At 45.2% G+C, this 18979-nt stretch overlaps 2 protein-coding genes across 2 annotated transcripts; one reads left to right on the top strand and one right to left on the bottom strand.

The window, feature by feature from the left end:
- The first annotated feature begins 1098 nt into the window (after window positions 1-1098).
- On the top strand, window positions 1099-4238 carry SNRPG (small nuclear ribonucleoprotein polypeptide G). Its single transcript, XM_079987652.1, has 4 exons — window positions 1099-1231; window positions 1581-1603; window positions 2204-2328; window positions 4079-4238. The coding sequence occupies exons 1-4, from the start codon at window positions 1200-1202 to the stop codon at window positions 4127-4129; spliced, it is 231 nt and encodes a 76-aa protein (XP_079843778.1). The 5' UTR covers window positions 1099-1199; the 3' UTR covers window positions 4130-4238.
- Window positions 4195-18166, bottom strand: PCYOX1 (prenylcysteine oxidase 1). The gene is made up of 6 exons (XM_079987521.1): window positions 18012-18166; window positions 14760-14966; window positions 12567-12741; window positions 8908-9119; window positions 6359-6514; window positions 4195-6052 (listed from the first exon to the last, which is right to left on the bottom strand). Exons 1-6 carry the CDS (start codon window positions 18112-18114, stop codon window positions 5403-5405), a joined length of 1503 nt encoding a protein of 500 aa, XP_079843647.1. The 5' UTR covers window positions 18115-18166; the 3' UTR covers window positions 4195-5402.
- Between the last annotated feature and the right edge of the window lie 813 nt (window positions 18167-18979).

Here is an 18979-nt window from a genome sequence, read left to right as displayed (position 1 = left end):
TAGCTGTGTTGAAAAAGTGGTAGGGGTACTGGGAGGTGGATGCATGGGAGATAAACTGTGGTCACAGCCACAACATAAATTTAAAGCACACAATTCCCCACAAAGAGGCCTGGGAGTGGGAACTGGTTTACCTTGGGGAAAGCCATATGTTTTTAGATGTATTGTGTGAATGTAGCCTAGGATTGCATTTAGGGGAATTATTATTATATTTATTACCTACCCCTCACCAGCAGATCTCAGGACAGGCTATAATAATTTAGAATCTAGAATTAGTAACAGTTAAAACAGTTTACAATCACAGGAATAGGGACAGCATTTTAAGCATGGTAATTCTTCCAGGCAGCAGCTGTAAAAGGATGCGATAATAGAAACGGCTTCCGCGTAAGTACATTTGCTTCTAAGTTTAACTTCCACAGCATGCAGCCAGAGATTCTGTGTGCTTTTTCTATAAAGTACTAATGATGTCAATATGACTTGCTTTCAGAATAAACATACTCTGTGTTTTTTTCCTAAAAATATATTTAGGGGTACCCTCATTTTGACTCAAGAAAAATTATAGTTCAAATCGGGAAAAATAAATACAGTAAATGGACAAAAGTACAAAGATTCACAAAATGTTTCTGCATACCCCCAGGAAAAAAAAGCACTGAGTATATTCAGGATTCTAGGCAGCCTCTCTTCTTTGCCTGTCTACTCAGAAGTAAAACCCACTGCACAAATGAGTTTTACTCTCAGGTAAACGTGTGGCTTAATTTCCCAAGGGCATAATGGAGTCCTTATTTGTCCACTAGCTGGGATGCAATGGGAAGTCTGAAATAAAATACTTAAACCCTATACATAAACATATTAGCATATATGCAAATAAACCCTAAATGCAAATGAAGCATGGCCTGTTGCTTTACACGTGGTGGAAACGAGTCGATAAGACCCACCCGCAAAGGGAACAGCTCGGCCGCTGATTGGTTGGCGGCGGAAAACCGAGGGCAGACCGCGGCCTTCTACTCTGCGCTGATTGGTTGCGAGGACGAGGTAGTCCACGCCCTGCAGGCGTCCCTTGCGTTAAGCTAGTCGTCCGCGCCGGCGCAACAGGCACCTCCTGATTGGGGAAGAGCGGAAGCGGCGCCTTGACGTCATACGCCGGAACGGTGCTAAGGCGGGAGGAAAACGCTCGTCGCCGGAGCTGCCTGTGAGGAGACACGATGAGCAAAGCACACCCGCCGGAGCTGAAGAAGTGAGCGCGGCAGGGGCGGCGGGGGCCGGGGAGCCCGGTGGGAAGGAGGCGAGAACAAGCGGGGGGCGGCCGTCGTGAGCGAGCGAGCGAGCGAGCGCTTGGGCCTCCTCGCTCCCATCATGCACCGCACGCCGCGCGCGCGTGTGTCATAGAGCTACGAAAAAGTAGAGCAGCACATGGCTCGGGACCGTCGTCGTTTTCCTCCTTAGGGCGAATTGATCATAGAGCTAGGGAGGCCGTATATCTATTTCTGTGTTTCTTTCTAAAGACATATAACTCACCCTTTCCCTGTGTTGAGATGAATTTGACTGCAGTGATGCTTAATTATTCACTCTTATTTAATTTTCAGATTTATGGACAAGAAGCTGTCATGTAAGTTGAATGGCTTTTTTGTTTGTTTGTTTGTTTGTTTGCTCCATTTTGGGAGGAAAAATTTACTGGGACTTAACTTTGTCTCTTGTCGTCTTAACTTGTGCTGAATGGCAACCTACACTCACTTCCCCTATTCTTTGTTTCTGTGGCAGTACAGTCATACCTTGGGTTACGAACGCTGTGGGTTGCGCGTTTTTGGGTTGCAGACCGCGCCAAACCCAGAAGTACTGGAATGGGTTACTTCCGAGTTTCGGCGCATACGCAGAAGCGCCAAATCGCATCACGCGTGAGTCGCAAATGTGCTTCCTGCACGGATCACGTTCGTAACCCGAGTTATGACTGTAGCCCATATATCTAGTCAGGAAAGTAGCCTAGATTCCCTGTGATGCACAGCCAGCTGCCAAACAAACGTATGAAAGTGAGTAGTACATCTTTCCCCTGGATTAAACTGGGTTCCACAATTGTGAGCAAGAAAGGCTAAAGACAGATTACCTACATATCTGTCCATCTTAATTCCATAAGTGTTGTCTTGGACATAGCAAACGTAGAATCAAGATAAAGTACCAAGAGGAAGTAAACTGACCTGACTGTTCCTTACAGTGAAATTAAATGGTGGCCGGCATGTCCAAGGAATCTTAAGAGGATTTGATCCATTTATGAATCTTGTAATAGATGAGTGTGTGGAAATGGCACCAGGAGGACAACAGAACAACATAGGGATGGTGGTAAGTAGAAATTAATTAACCTTTTAAAAGTACAGTGGTACCTCGGGTTAAGTACTTAATTCGTTCTGGAGGTCCGTACTTAACCTGAAACTGTTCTTAACCTGAAGCACCACTTTAGCTAATGGGGCCTCCTGCTGCTGCCACACCACCGGAGCACAATTTCTGTTCTCATCCTGAAGCAAAGTTCTTAACCTGAAGCACTATTTCTGGGTCAGCAGAGTCTGTAACCTGAAGCGTATGTAACCCGAGGTACCACTGTAGTTGAAACCGAAAAAGGCAGCTAAGCTAATGTCATCCATTGCACTTGAGAATTTATCAAAAGCATTTTCTAGAAAAATATCTTTGAGTTAGATTTTTTTTAAAAAATTTTTTTAAAAAAATATATATATGCAGGAGTTCATCTATGTGGTTTTGCCTGGTACTGTATCAAACTATAATCCAAAATCCTGCAGTATTTTTTTATTGTGTTTTACTGATTTTCAAAGCTTACAAAAGCTACTATAATAAAAAGAACAAGAATTAAAAGAGGTAGACAAAATAAACCTCATAATTCCCCCACCCCACCCACTTTCACAGAACACTTCTGAAGAATGCCAGGATACTGCTCCAAAGGCATGTTTGCACTGAAGGCAGGCAATATCCATATTCTTTTGTAAATGTCACTTGTTCACAATAGAGTATACCAAAGCTCTACTCATACTTGGCAAAAAGTGGTACAGTGGCTTTGGAACTCATACATCAAAGTAAGAATTTTAGGATCTGTTTGAAAGGCTTCTTCTAGATGACTATTCAAACTGCATTTCTTCATGAAAATATCTTTTTAGCCCCAAGGATTTTACACCACTTTTGAATCTTTGGCAACATCCTTTTCTTAAAATGAGGTCACCTAGAGCAGTAAGTGTGTGTACTTAAGAGTTATGAGGAAAATAAAGAGACCAACCTAAAATAATACTAGAGGCAGTAATCCTGAATACAAGTTACTGGAAACCACAGAAGAGGAGTGGGCTCTTGTGCTCAAGTGAGAACAGGATGCTGGACCAGACGCCTATTGGCCTGATCCAGCCGGCTCTTCTTACATTCTTAAGTGTAGCTGTGGATCTTTTTTAACCCTTGCAGAAGGCTCTTCTCTGACTTCTCCATAACCCCTTGTTTTCTTGTCCCATATTCCTGGGACAGCTGGTACCTTGAGATTGGCCAAGGTGTATGGTTTGTGTCTAGACTCCTTCAGAACTGCCTCTTTCCACATGAACTTGTCAAATCTTAGATGCGCCCTTTTCGGCTTTCTCTCCTCCCATTAGTTAACTGGGTAGGAACACGTGAGATAAACTTTGGTGGTTGCGCTGCAGTTTCAGATCTTTCTCCCTAAGGAAGCTCATCTGGCACAGAGTTTGTCCTTTCAGTACCAGGTGATGACTTGCCTTTTATTTTTGGTAGAAGATTAAGTTAGAAGATTAAAGTGCTTTGGGTGATGTTCACTGTTAGTCATAATCATAAATAGACTAATTATAATGAATTGAGTTGTCAGTGGGTTAACTCCCGAGTATGATTATTATTGGTTATTGCCCTTTAAAAGGCTTTGAGCAAATAATGTAGGAATAATAACAAAGCTTAAGCACTGAAGTGTAGTGACTTTCTGCAGCTGTCTTTCGTGATGTGGGAAACAGGTCCCTTTTGTGAGTCTGTAATATTCTTCCTTAAGCCACTTGGCAGTATTTGGTTGGTGTTTAACTTTCAGTGTTTTTATTTCTAGGTAATACGTGGAAACAGCATCATTATGCTAGAAGCTTTGGAACGAGTATAAACAAACCAGTGGGACAAGCTACAATGTGGACATTTGTTTTTGTATTGTCGATTTTACAGGCATGACACACTCTTTGTGATTTTTTTTTAAATAAATTGTTAAAATTGGATCAACTTACTCTACTGTTTTGAAAGTAAATTCAGGGTGGTTTGAAGTCTACATGGTTGACTTCTCAGTGCATTAACAGGTTAAAACTGAGGGCTTCTTCTGTTTCCTTCCATGTAATTCTTTCATCTGATAAACAGAACGAATTGTTGTAGCATGTAGCAGTAAACTAAACTTTAGGCAGTAAGGCTCATCAATTAAGGCACCTTCCCTTTTGAAGAGACTGTACTAGAGCACATTGGGATAACGAAGGTGAACCCGTTACATACTTCCTTTTGCTGAGAGACTAAAAGAAATTGCCAGATTTCATTCAGAATTTCTGAATACTAGCAAAAGGTCAGTGCACATAATTTTATAGAATGGTATTCAGTGCTAGCTTTGTGCTCTTTTACCAGGCATGTTGCGACATTATTGTGCCTGATGTGCAAATAGTGGGCAGCATAAGCAGTCTGAAATACATAAGAATCGGATAAACTGCATCTATGCCGTAGGTGCATTTAAGATAATCAATTTCTACTACGTACTTTTAGTGGATTTAGACTGTGCTTAAAGCCGTCTTGTGCCTCATGGCAAAAGGCTGTCAACTGGATCAACTGTAAGTAGCCTCCCTTAGTAAGCAACTAAATACACACAATCCCCTCTCTTGGGCTACATTTGTATTTTATATCAGACGCAGCTAAACATCAGAAATCTTACTTTGTCTAGCAATAATATGGCTTGAGTTATCCATTATCACAGTGTATAAGATTGCGACTTCTGAGAGGGAGATACATAATTGGACAGTATGACAATACACAATTCGTGGGCATCAATATACTGATGGGAAAATCGTAACAATTTCATTTAATGTTACCCCTCTTTTTCTTTCAGCTACTTGCTGTCAGTTGCTAATCCACCCCAGCCCAGCACCTGATGGCTCTTGCATGTTGCTAACAAAGTAAAATCCTGAATTAAGCTGCATGGCTCATAGACAGCTATTCTTTCACTCCACTGTGCCTCGTTGCTATCATTTCCTGTAAATATAGTAAAAGAGTTTTCAGTAGGTGATGCACCACATGGTCTGATACAGTTTGCTAAATCCTCAGATCCACTCTCTTTTCCTCTTCCCCCACCCCACCAAATACAGTATACCAACCTAGATTTCCTCCCCAGCCGTGTGCATTCTACCTCAGAGTTCTGTTTTGAGTCTCTCGTGCAAATCTTCTTGATCAATCATGTCTGCCTTATCATACCAGCGATGGTAGGCTAAAAGAGCGGCATTCTTGGCTGCGATTGCACTCATTTCCATGGCACTTGCAGCCCATTCGATGCTGTTGAGGTAGTACATTCTGTCATGGAGAATGATAGGGGGGCATTTCTCTGGGGGGCTGTAGTGTGGGTAGGCAAGCCACGTCTTCACTTCAACAGAATCGTAAGACGAGAAAAGCAAATTCAGTTGCTCCTTGGTGAGAGGCTTGGGTGAGAACACTTTCCAAACAGCAGGGCTCAGAAGCGGCTTGGTTTTATCTTCAACTGGAGAGACAATGCCAATACAATTGATAAACAACTTTGGGTGCTCCATTGTGAAAATGGCAGTTAAAGAGAACTTTGAAGGATCCTGGTAGCCAAAGTAGGAAGTGTTAATGCGCCCATGGACAAACGTTGCCACAGTCTGATGGTAGGGCTGGGAGAACTCGGGAATGGGTGGCTTGAAGTTGCGGAAAGTTATGTTGGCAATTTTACGCTGCAACGGGGTGGCAATCAGAATGATGTCGTACAGCTCTGACATCAATCCTGACGTAGAATTGTAGGTGACTTCATACAGCTTCGCAGTATCTCCTGGGAGACAAAGAAAGTACTTTTACAAAAGCAACACTTTCTTTATTTAAAACATAATCAAGAGTAATCCGCCTGATGTAGCACTAGGCCAGTTTTCCAGCAGATTTCAGGTGGCTTTGAAGAGGAAAAAAGTTGTGGTTTCAAATAAAAGTAGTCTTTCTGGCTTCTATTATCTACATCTATGCCCCTTCCTTTCATCTACCCAGCCAGTTCTGACTTCCCCTATCCAAACCAATATATCTCAACCAGCAGATTCTAATTTTTTTCTACTGCACCCCAAGTGTAAGAATGTTGTAGCAAGCTCACCTAAGCGTCCCCTTTTCAGCGTTTTCTCTTCCAGAGCAATAACAGTGCCAGAAATCAGTTGTGCTTTAGAAGCATAAAGAAGGCCAGTGCATACCAGTTTGTTGCCACCTTCTACTGACCAAAGTCCAGACTCGGCACCTGCCAAAGATACGGCACCTACCAGGGAGGCAATAATAAAATTTCACACAAACCTGCAGAACTCTACAACTAACAGTGAAGAAAAGAGCATTTGAAGATTGTATATCTAATATTAGAATATTTCTTTTTATTATTTCTTTATCACCAGAAGATTCCTGGGGGGAGGGTGTACAAAAGTGTGAATAAAACTTTACACAATGTATATAGTACATACACACACAAATAGGTAATCTACAATAAGCCATAATTTAAGACAGACAAAAAACAAAATAAGGAGCAGGGGCAACCCGTCCTGTTTTGCCACCTGAGGCAACATGGGAAGGTGCCACCACCACCAAAGCCTCGCTTGCTGAGGTTGCACAGGGGCGTCCAGTGAAGTCTCGTCACAAGCCGCTGCTGCTGCTCCTTGCTTCCCTGGCAGGGGCGGGCAGGATACCTTCAGGGGTTTTGCTGCCCAAGGGATTCTGCCACCCAAGGCGGCTGCCTCAGCCCACCTCACGGGCACGCAGGCCCTGTATAGATGTTCTTGAGGAAAACACAATGTAGCAGGCCCAGTCAGAGAGTGTAACTCACAGAGCAGCCTTCCTGGGTCTCATGCCCTCTAGATGACAATCTCCATCATCCCTGACCATGGTCCAGGCTGTCTGGGGTGGATGGGAGTTGCAGTCCAGCAACACCTGGAAGGCACCAGGCTCGTGAAGCTTAGAGAATGTCAGTCATATCCCATGTATGGGAGAGCAGAAGAAAGAGGATTGTGTGTATTTACCTAAAACCAGAATGATTAACAAGGCCTTGTGTCTTATCAGGCCTCTGACCCTACTCACAGGACTCCTGCTGAATTCTCTGTCATTCGTGCTTTTGACACCAAGACGCCACAGCAGGCAGGCTGGCTCCAACCAAAACCTCTGCTCACATAGCCAGCCCCCTGTTGCCATGCAAATCACCTCATGTACTTTGGACATGTTTGCAGCAGGTCTGTTCTTGACTCGGATAGTGAGACAGACAGATGCCGTATTTTTCTGTGTATAACACGCCCCTGTGTATAACATGATCCCTATTTTTTGGGACTCCAAATAAAGAAATCTCCCATATGCACTATCCGTGTATAAGACGACCCCCTATTTTAAACTTGAAAAAATAGGGGAGAAATATAGTTTTATACACAGAAAAATACGGTACTAGAAAGTGAATTTTGTCCGTGAGATCATCATTCAAATACCCCTTCATGCAGATTATATCAGGCAGCAAAATGCCTTTCATTTGGTTGTGGCCATCAGGAAGAAGAATTGGGGTATTTTTTATTAAAAATTACAGAAGTGTCCCTGTGAGAATTTGCCCCTCCAGCATCTTTCAATGAAATTTCTAAAAGCTGTGCTTTACAGACATATTGAGTTATTGTAATCTATCCCTGAATATAAGAAGAGCCTGCTGGATCAGGCCACAAGCCCATCTAGTCCAGCATCTTGTTCTCAAAGTGGCCCATCAGATGCCTGAGAAACCCACAAGCAGGACCGAGTGCAAGAGCCCTTTCCCCTCCTATGGCCTCTAGCAGGAGCCATTGGTAACCCTCTCCTCCAGGTAAAGGTAAAGGGACCCCTGACCATTAGGTCCAGTTGTGGCCGACTCTGGGGTTGCAGCGCTCATCTTGCTTTATTGGCCGAGGGAGCCAGCTTACAGCTTCCGGGTCATGTGGCCAGCATGACTAAGCCCCTTCTGGCGAACCAGAGCAGCGCACGGAAACGCTGTTTACCTTCCCGCCAGAGCGGTACCTATTTATCTACTTGCACTTTGACGTGCTTTCAAACTGCTAGGTTGGCAGGAGCTGGGACCGAGCAATGGGAGCTCACCCCGTTGAATAACAATAAAATCAAAAATCAATTTGGGGAGAAAGCCATCCAATAAACATTAGATGATCACCAGGGCTAGCTGGCTAAATCAGTCCTATTTGGGCCAGTGAGGAGACCAGGGGAGAATTAGCTGTGGGATCCCAGAGCAAGTAATCTTCATAAAAAGGGGAGGGGAGGGAAGGAAGGGGAATAAAAGATCAGGCTAAGTTCAAATTGAAAGCCAGGCAGAATAGTTCTGTCTCACAGGCCCTGCGGAAGGAAGAGGGAGAAAAACTTTTCTCAATCCACTTTCTCTGTGCCCTGCATAATCTTGTAACCTAAAAAGTCCCAAAGGCTGGAACCGGGAGTCACTCCATCCCCTTGATCATTTTGGTTGGCCTTTTCTCAACACCTCTTCCAAGTCTACAACATCCTTTTTGGGGTGAGGTGACCAGAATTGCAAATGCAGACACACCATATGGATTTGTATAACAGCATTATGAAAATCAGCAGGTTTTATTTTCAATTCCTTGAACCTTCAAGATATGGCAAGGTACAAATCTGCAAACAAGCACTGCCACTTACCCACAAAGCTATTGATGTTGGCACCTTGGCCATAGTTGACTCTCATAACTGGAGTCACCATCTCATTGATGAACTTCTGAGAGAAGCTGGTCTTCTGCAAGGCCTGATCAATGGTAACATTCAGCATCTGAACAAAGTCAGCCCCTCCGAGGGCATGAAGTAAACCCTCGTTGCTACTGAAGGCATAGTCGTAAACCTGATACCGATAGATCCTTTGTGTAAAAGGGGGGAAAGAATTAAGATATGTGAAAGCAAAGACTGTGCAGGAGGAAGACAAAGTTAGTGACTAGTATTATTTTTGATAAGACTACTTATATTGGGTGGTACCCTTTCAGAAGCTTTGCGTTGTTCTCAAACAGAAAATAAATTGACATTCATGATTGCTTTGCTGAGTGCCACAAGTATGCACAACCTCTTAAGAATACTGACCCTAATTTAATTGCAACTTATTCCAATGCACAGGACTGATAGCTAAGAAGCCTGCACCCCAGATTGCTTTGCTAGTGCTTCCAGGTATTTATTTAGGAATCTGTGTGCAGTGTTGATAGGACAGGTTTTTTTCTTTCTCCCACCTTGTACCTGATTATAAATAGCAAATAAAAAAGGGGTCCTAATAATGCTGATGCACACTGGCTTAATGAGACAGAAAATACTGGCAGTGAATCGAGGCTTAAGGGAGAGCATATTTTAACAGGCCTGGAGTAAAGCAATTGATTCCTTAAGTATATAATTTCTTCTTTGTAGGCGTCTTCCATTTGGGGGCCCCAGGTAAAAACAGACTTCACTGTGCATCTGATCATGTATCTAACTGCCTTGCTGGATACTCAGGTGGTTATAGTCATTTTGCAGACTTGTTCTTCTGCTTGCTTCTGAAGCTTTGAAATGGCTGTCAGAAACAGGTATCAGAGAGTGGCTGGAGAATCATATTGTTAGGAAAGCATTGTTTAATGTCTGGACAAGATATAAGGACTTACTTGAAAATAAAACCCCAAGGTGGCTGTCACCGATGGAAGCAAAGGCTCAGAAAAAGCTCAATATGGAGGCCAAATGGCCGAAATATTGGGAAATTTTGGAACAAGAGGGAGATAAATTAAAATTGCAGAGCTTTGAAAAACTAAAAAACAAAGTGCGAGATTGGCTTCATTATTATCAAATAATGAAGGCATATAATTTGGATAAGAAAATTGGCTTCCAGGTGGAAAAATCAAAATTAGAAACAGAACTGTTAGATCCCAAAACTAAGATTTTGTCAAGAATGTATAACTTGCTGTTGAAATGGAACACTCAAGATGAAATGGTGCTGCTATGATTAAATGGGCTCAAGATGTTGGACACAACATTATGTTGGCTGACTGGGAACAGTTATGCACCACAGGTATGAAGTTCACGGCATGTAATGCCTTAAGAGAGAATATAATGAAAATGATATACAGGTGGTACATGACACCAGTCAAGCTTGCTAAAATATATCATTTGTCTGATAATAAATGTTGGAAATGTAAAGAGACTGAAGGAGCATTCTTTCACCTTTGGTGGACGTGCCCAAAGATTAAGGCTTTCTGGGAGATGATCTATAATGAAATGAAAAAGGTATTTAAATATACCTTCCTGAAGAAACCAGAGGCCCTTCTCCTGGGCATGGTCGGCCAATTGGTGCTAAAGAAGGATAGAATTTTTTTTTATATATGCTACAACAGCAGCAAGGATACTTATTGCAAAGTATTGGAAGACACAAGATCTACCCACCCGGGAAGAATGGCAGATGAAGGTGATGGATTACATGGAACTGGCGGAAATGACTGGCAGAATCCGAGACCAGGGAGAAGAGTCGGTAGAAGAAGATTGGAAGAAATTTAAAGTCTGTCTACAGAAACATTGTAATATTAAGGAATGTTAGAAGGATGCTGGAATGAAGCTATGTGGTTTTAGCAGTAATGTTATAAAGGATTAAGTAAAAATGGATTGTTAACAGGTCAGAATGTAAAGTTACAATATATTAAGATAAATTAGTAAGATAAAAACAAAGAAGGAAAGGATTTGCTGGAACAACTAATGAACTAGAATACAAAAAAGGGAGGTGTGAGGAGGTCAAGGAAACAAGCAAATGATAGATAAGATATGGAAAGATGGATTTGTTCTTAATTGTTTTTTTGTTTTTTTTCTGTATTTTGTATTTTCTGTTTTCCTTTTTCTTTCTTTTTTATTCTTGTAACTTTTTGAAACACCAATAAATATTATTTTTTTAAAAAAGAGAGAGAGAGTGGCTGGGGAAACCAGCTTGACAAGTCCATAGTGTAGAGCGGTGTTTCCCAACCTTGGGCCTTCAGCTGTTTTTGAACTACAATTCCCATCATCCCTGACCACTAGTCTTGCTAGCTAGGGATGATGGGAGTTGTAGTCCAAAAACAGCTGGAGGCCCAAGGTTGGGAAACACTGCTCTAGACTATGGACTTGTCAAGCTGGTTTCCCCACTGGTCTAGAGTGCATTGGGGGCAGAGGGCAGGCAGTATCCTTTACATTTGTGTAATCAATAAATCCTCTTGATCACAGGATAAACCTATGAGATAACATTCCTAGCTTGGCTAGCTAACAGGGTCACTGAGAATATGGCAGGGGTCAGCAACCTTTTTCAGCCATGGGTCGGTCCACGGTCCCTCAGACCTTATGGGGAGGGCGGACTATATTTTTTGGAAAGACATATACGAATTCCTATGCCCCACAGATAACCCAGAGATGTATTTTGTATTTTCTGTTTTCCTTTTTCTTTCTTTTTTATTCTTGTAACTTTTTGAAACACCAATAAATATTATTTTTTTTTAAAAAAGAGAGAGAGTGGCTGGGGAAACCAGCTTGACAAGTCCATAGTGTAGAGCAGTGTTTCCCAACCTTGGGCCTTCAGCTGTTTTTGAACTACAATTCCCATCATCCCTGACCACTAGTCTTGCTAGCTAGGGATGATGGGAGTTGTAGTCCAAAAACAGCTGGAGGCCCAAGGTTGGGAAACACTGCTCTAGACTATGGACTTGTCAAGCTGGTTTCCCCACTGGTCTAGAGTGCATTGGGGGCAGAGGGCAGGCAGTATCCTTTACATTTGTGTAATCAATAAATCCTCTTGATCACAGGATAAACCTATGAGATAACATTCCTAGCTTGGCTGAGAATATGGCAGGGGTCAGCAACCTTTTTCAGCCATGGGTCGGTCCACGGTCCCTCAGACCTTATGGGGAGGGCGGACTATATTTTTTGGAAAGACATATACGAATTCCTATGCCCCACAGATAACCCAGAGATGTATTTTAAATAAAAGGACACATTCTACTCATGTAAAAACACCCTGATTTCCGGACTGTCTGCGGGCTGGATTGAGAAGATGATTGGGCCACATCCGGCTCCTGAGCCTTAGGTTGCCTACCCCATTGGTACTCTTAATTATTATTATTTTTCAGTAAAAGGTGGGTGACATCTAACTTCCTAGCCAGAATGAGTAAACCATTCCAATTTGGAGTTAAGGCAGCCTTTGTCAGTCTGGCGCCTTCCAGGTGTTTCAAAAGTACTGGCAAGGGCCAGAGCCCCACAGGTGTCAGAGAAAGGTACAGTGGCTCTAGGTGCCTTGCCAGGGTGGGTGGGGAGGGGACCTGCATTGAGACAGGCAGACTTACCTCATAAATTTGTCTAGCACATCCTCTACCCACATGTACATCCGCACAGGATTCAGTCCGTAATGCCAGAGGAGTTTGAGAAAATTCCAAATGTACCAGCTGCTCTCCTCAAAGACAAACTCATCTCCATTGTAGATGCCCAAAAGGCCACCTTGACCTTGATGGACATTAAGACCTGCAGGTTTGAAAGCACAGCTTGTGAACTGGGAGAAAGTCTGAGTTGACATTGGGGCAGCAGGGTGAGAACTCAGCATCTGTTTGAGATTTGGTGGGTGATGGATAGGTGCACACAGGCCTCTCTATCAGATACAGGATTTGGTGGGAACCCGTATTTTTAAATCTGAACTCCAGTAAGTCTGCTGTTCTGGGACCCGGGTGACGCTGTGGGTTAAACCACAGAGCCTAGGACTTGCCTATCAGAAGGTCGGTGATTCCCTGCGACGGGGTGAGCTCCCATTGCTCGGTCCCTGCTCCTGCCAACCTAGCAGTTCGAAAGCACGTCAAAGTGCAAGTAGATAAATAGGTACCGTTCCAGTGGGAAGGTAAACGGTGTTTCCGTGCGCTGCTCTGGTTCGCCAGAAGTGGCTTAATCATGCTGGCCACATGACCCGGAAGCTGTTTGCGGACAAACGCCGGCTCCCTCGGCCAATAAAGCGAGATGAGTGCCGCAACCCCAGAGTCGGCCATGACTGGACCTAATGGTCAGGGGTCCCTTTACCTTTACCTAAGTCTGCTGTTCACCTGTGTCTTTTTCGGAAATCTTGAGACGGTGGGGAATGTTCATTTCCTTTCTGCCATGTGACTACAGTCGTACCTTGGAAGTCAAACGGAATCTGTTCCAGAAGTCTGTTTGATTTCCAAAACGTTGATAAACCAAAGCATGGCTACCGATTGGCTGCAGGAGCTTCCTGCAGCCAATTGGAAGCTGCGGAAGCCACGTTGGACGTTCGGTTTCCAAAGAATGTTTGCAAACCGGAACACTCACTTCCAGGTTTGTGGTACTCAGGGGCCAAAACATCCAAGCACCAAGGCATTCGGGATCCAATGTACGACTGTATTGCGGAACTTGTCACACTTTACGTAGATCTGATTCAGATCTCATAAAACCAGCGTTTTAAAACAACAGCACTTGTTGCTGGTTTATTTCCGAGCCTAAATCAAGGTGCTCACATGAGTGTTTAAAGCCCTAAACTACTCACTAAAAAACTCCAGGTACACGAAAGATTGCCTCCTTCCTTACAGACACACTTGGGTGCTAAGAATGGCATAGGGGGGTGCAGTCCAGGAAAGGGCCTTTTCTGTGGAGGAGGGAAGCTTCTGGCAAGTGTGGAAGACACACCTCTTTACCTTGGCTTTTGACACCTGAGATGTACCCATCTTCTTCTTGTGACTGTGGCTTACAGCTTACATTTTGAGAGGAAGTAAATACCAGCTATACCCAGACTTGTCACACACACAAACACAGGCCCGTCTTACCCACTGAGGCTAGTGGGCACCAGAGCACCAAGTTCTGGATGGCACTAGGCGAGAGTGTGGGGAACACCAAATGAGTGCGCTGAGTGAGCGAGGGTGCATGCGCCACTCCCACCGAGCGTTGGCTCTGCTTTTTCCATTTTAGCCTGCAGGTACCAAATTCTGCGGGGCGCCAGAGGGCTAAAAGGGAAAAAACCGAGCCGATGCTTGGCGGGAGTGGTGCATGCGCCCTCACTTGCTCGGCGCAGGCCAGCTTGCTCTTTGTGCTGCCTGCTGTGGCCACTGCAGCACAAAGCGTCCAGCTGAGCCAGGGGACACCGCGTTCAGCCTCCGCCTCTTCCCCGCCGGAGGAGCCACCTTCCAGCCGCTGCCCGCCGCCTCCAGCCCTAAAAAAAGGTCAACTCTGGGAAGGGATCTTTGCACCACGGCACCGGATATGCTTAAGACAGCTCTGCACAAACACCCCCAGAAAGAAAATGCCCCTCCCATTTCCTCCAAATTAATTATAGCAACCTTCCCAGACGTTGGGCCCTCCAGATGTTTTAGACTGTAACTGGCTGGAGTGGATAGGAATTGGGAGGTGGGTAAAATCTGGTGGGCAGAGAAGGCTGCACTGTAGCCTTTTCACTGGCGTGAAATGGAACCAAAACAGTTTCCACTGGCATAAGAACAAAGGAGCAGGGATGAAACCTGCTCCTAGGGAAAATAAGGTGTCCATACCTAGCTCTTTCACAAAATGTTTCATGTGCAGGTTAAGGGGGTGGATGACGGATCCTCCTGCTTCATAGTATTTCCCTTCCAAATTGATAGTAGCCGCACGGCCTCCGACTTCTCCTCTTTCAAAGATATCAATCTGGATGTCTTTACCAAACTTCTGGCGCAGGAAATAGGCTGCAGATGTGCCCCCGACGCCAGCTCCAATCACACCTGGAATTAAGTTAATTTTCCTGTATTTAATTCCTTTCAACAGAACTCCGAATAAGGTAACCTGCATAAGATTCCCTCGGAAGGTGGTGGACTCTCTTTCATGGGAGCTTTTTATGCAGAGGTTGAAAGGCCACCTGTCATGGATGCTTCAGTCGAGATTCCTGCATTGCACTGGGCTGGACTAGATGACCCTCGGGGGTCCCTTCCTCCTCTACAATTCTGGAATTCTGTAAGAACATCAGAAGAGCCTGCTGGATCAGGCCCAAGGGATGTGTTTATGGAAGTAAGGGCACAGTGGCCTGAAAGAGTTTTGGAACCACTTAAATACAGTGGTACCTCAGGTTAAGTACTTAATCCGTTCCGGAGGTCCGTTCTTAACCTGAAACTGTTCTTAACCTGAAGCACCATTTTAGCTAATGGGGCCTCCTGCTGCCCTGCACAATTTCTGTTCTCATCCTGAAGCAAATTTCTTAACCCAAGGTAATATTTCTGGGTTAGCGGAGTCTGTAACCTGAAGTGTATGTAACCCGAGGTACCACTGTAAACTGTAATGAGAAATGGAAGTCCAGGCAGAGGCTTAATACAGGGGTACCTTGGTTTGCAAACAGTGTGGTTTGCATACGTTTTGGGTTACAAACACCTCAAACCCGGAAGTGCATGTCCCAGTTTGCAAACATTTTTTGGATTACAATCCATTTTTTGGATTATGAACTTTTTTTTTTTTGAAGGCCCCATTGGCGAAAGTGTGCCTTGAGTTACAACCTGTTTTGGTTTATGAACGGACCTCCAGAATGGATTAAAATGTCTCTGGCAATAGTTTGTTTGATTTTTGTTAAAAACACACACACTCCTGGATATTTCACGGAAGAAGTAGATCTAGATTAAATAGCAGATCTAGATTAAATAGTGCAGACTGACATTTTGATGGCAAGGGCACTGTGTGATCACTCTGAAAAACTTGCATAAAATTTAGGAGCATCACCAATCTACCATAAGCGTATGTCACAGGAGTTCCTGAGAGTAATAATAACAATAATAATTTATTATTTATATCCCGCCCATCTGTCTGGGTTTCCTCAGTCACTCTGGGTGACTGAGAATATTAAAAAACAGAATATTAAAAAAACGATAAAACTTCCCTAAACAGGACTGCCGTCAGTTGTCTTCTAAAAGTCAGATAGTTGTTTATTTCCTTGACATCTGATGGGAGGGCGTTCCACAGGGCAGGCGCCACCACCGAGAAGGCCCTCTGCCTGGTCCCCTGTAGCTTCAATTCATGCAGAAGGCCCTCAGAGCTGGACCTCAGTGTCCGAGCTGAACGATGTGGTTGGAGACGCTCCTTCAGGTATACTGAGAGCTGAAACCTTTCGTTGATCATCTCACAGATTTAGTAAACAAAGCTGGGGTGAAGTTGGAAAGGCGTGTTTGAGTAATTTGGTCATTTGTTGACCAAAGCACTGTCCAGAATTTGGATACTTGTGGGCAGTCCCGTGGAGGAGGGTGCCTCTTTCTCCACAGCCCCTCCAACTGGAGGAGGAGACTGCAATGTCATATGGGCAATCTGCACTGCTATGCACTGGTGTACAACTTCCACTCAACACTTGCTCACATAAGCTGAGACTGAACCATCACAATTTAGAAGAGCCTCGGTCCAGTATACCTGAAGGAGCGTCTCCACCCCCATTGTTCTGCCTGGACACTGAGGTCCAGCGCCAAGGGCCTTCTGCAAAAATTGAAGCTACAGGGGACCAGGCAGAGGGCCTTCTCGGTTGTGGCACCTGCCCTGTGGAACGCCCTCCCACCAGATGTCAAAGAGAAAAACCAGACTTTTAGAAGACATCTAAAGACAGCCCTGTTTAGGGAAGCTTTTAATGTCTGACGGACTATTGCATTTTAAAATTTTGTTGGAAGCCGCCCAGGGTGGCTTGGGAAACCCAACCAGATGGCGGGGTATAAATATCAAATTACTGTATTATTATTATCATCATCATCATCATGGTACATAGCATTTAAAATCCTTTATTTGCGCGTGCAGTTCTTTCTCCCATATAAGTTGTCCAACTGGTGTAAGCAGTTTGGTGTAAGCATTTTCTAAAGGAAAAACTGGACTAGCTTGTTTCAAAAAGGCACATGTGGGTTTCCAACTAGGGTCAGCACATGTTTCACAGGCCCATGAGTCAATGGCGCACAGAAAGTCATGTCCCAATAGGGCTGGCGGAACTTTGTGTGGCAAAGCATTATTTGCTTCAAGACGATTTTTAACTTTACACCTACCGTAACTGAAATTTCATGTGAAATGCATGTCTGCACAAGCACATATAGCAGCTCACGGTTATTGGGAATTGAGTTTCCTCAAAGGGTGAACTCCCACGTACATGATGGCAGGCTCAGGAGGAGGGGGGGGGCGCAAGAAAAACCCACTTCCCTATTGTCTGCTGGTTGCCATGGCCCAGTAAAAAGGCCTCCCCTTTTGCCCATGGTCTCCTAGAAAGGAAACTAGAATTTTAAAGGTGGCATTTTGTCTGCATTAATGAGATGCTGAAGCGATGTATGGATGTGACAATTCACCCCACAGAGTTTTTCCTATCACAATGGGGCACAGGGCGGAGAATTTGCATCCACTGGAAGTTCTCCTCAGGATCCATCTCAGGATCTCAAACTCACTTTCCAAACTTAGTTGGGCGTTCCTGAAAGCAGATCCACCTCAAAGGACGACTGGGCGGCAGGGAGCCAGCCCCCTTTGAACCCCAGCTTCAAAAAGAAAGGCTATTGCAGTCAAGATCATAAAGGCAAGATGCAGAGCGCCTTTCCCCTCTCATGCGTGTAACCCTCTGGAAGCTGAGCGCTCTGCACATGCTCCGAGGCACCTTTGCATCAATGCACGAGTGCGCGCGTAGGTGCAATTGCAAAGATGTGTGTGTTTGCGTCTTTGCCCTTCGGCACCTTGCCGAAAAGTACCGAGGCGGCAGAGGGTCCCCTTCCTCTCCCCCCCCCCCCGCGCCCCTTTCTTTCCTCCGGCCCCAGCCCCCCTCCGCCCCTCCCTACCTATCCTGGCGGGCGGGGGGCGCAGCTCCTGGTTCCCCCGCGCGACTCCCTGCCACAGGGCGGCCAGGAGCGGCAGGGCGCGGAGCAGGCAGCGGGCGGCCATGGCGGCGGCGGCGGCGGCGGCGAAGATGGAAGGAGGGGAGCGGGGAGGGGAGGAGGGACTCTCCTGGGCCCGCGCCCCGCCCCGCGGCCTCTGGGCGGCGGCGGCGGCGGCGGAAACGGGAGGCGGCGCCCGAAGGGTAGACCAGTGTTTCCCAACCTTGGGCCCATCATCCCTGACCACTAGTCTTGCTAGCTAGGGATGATGGGAGTTGTAGTCCAAAAACAGCTGGAGGCCCAAGGTTGGGAAACACTGGGGTAGACTGCCGCTGCGCCGGGAGGATCCCTCTGGCGAGGAGTCTCCTGGAAAGCATCTGCTCTCGGCGGGTAGACTGTCTCTGGACCAGGAGCTTCATCTCAGCTGGCTGCTGTCGCCATGCTTAGAGCGCCTGCTGTGGCGCAGCTGGTCCAGCCTCCCTCTTCTCCCAGTTGGCCACCTAGGGGTCCAGGTAGACTGCCTCTGGGCGCGGAGGCTCCATAAGGAGAGCCTGGATGCTGGATCGGGGCCCAGCCAGATGTTCCCGAGGGAAACCCCGCAAGCAGCATTCGAGCGCGAGAGCAACTCTTCGGAATCTCCCCTCCTGGGATCCAGACCCTGGAGGCAGAGCAGAGCCAAGTTGGTGGCCATTGGCACTGCCTCCTGCAGAAGCGAGTTCCCCAGATCATCATCATAATATTAAATGTTTAATAGGTTATTGTATTTTAGTGTTCTGTTGGAAGCCGTCCAGAGTGGCTGGGTATAAATTATTATTATTATTATTATTATTATTATTATTATTATTATTATTTAATACAGTAATAATAATAATAAATTGTGTGCTGCTCAAGGACTTTCTTTTAGGTGTCCCGAACCTTTCAACATTCAGCTT

Source organism: Podarcis cretensis (assembly GCF_951804945.1).
Source record: "Podarcis cretensis genome assembly, chromosome: 8".
Taxonomy (NCBI): domain Eukaryota; kingdom Metazoa; phylum Chordata; class Lepidosauria; order Squamata; family Lacertidae; genus Podarcis; species Podarcis cretensis.
Note: the sequence above shows the minus strand (reverse complement) of the source record. Positions and strands in the feature narration are given on the sequence as shown.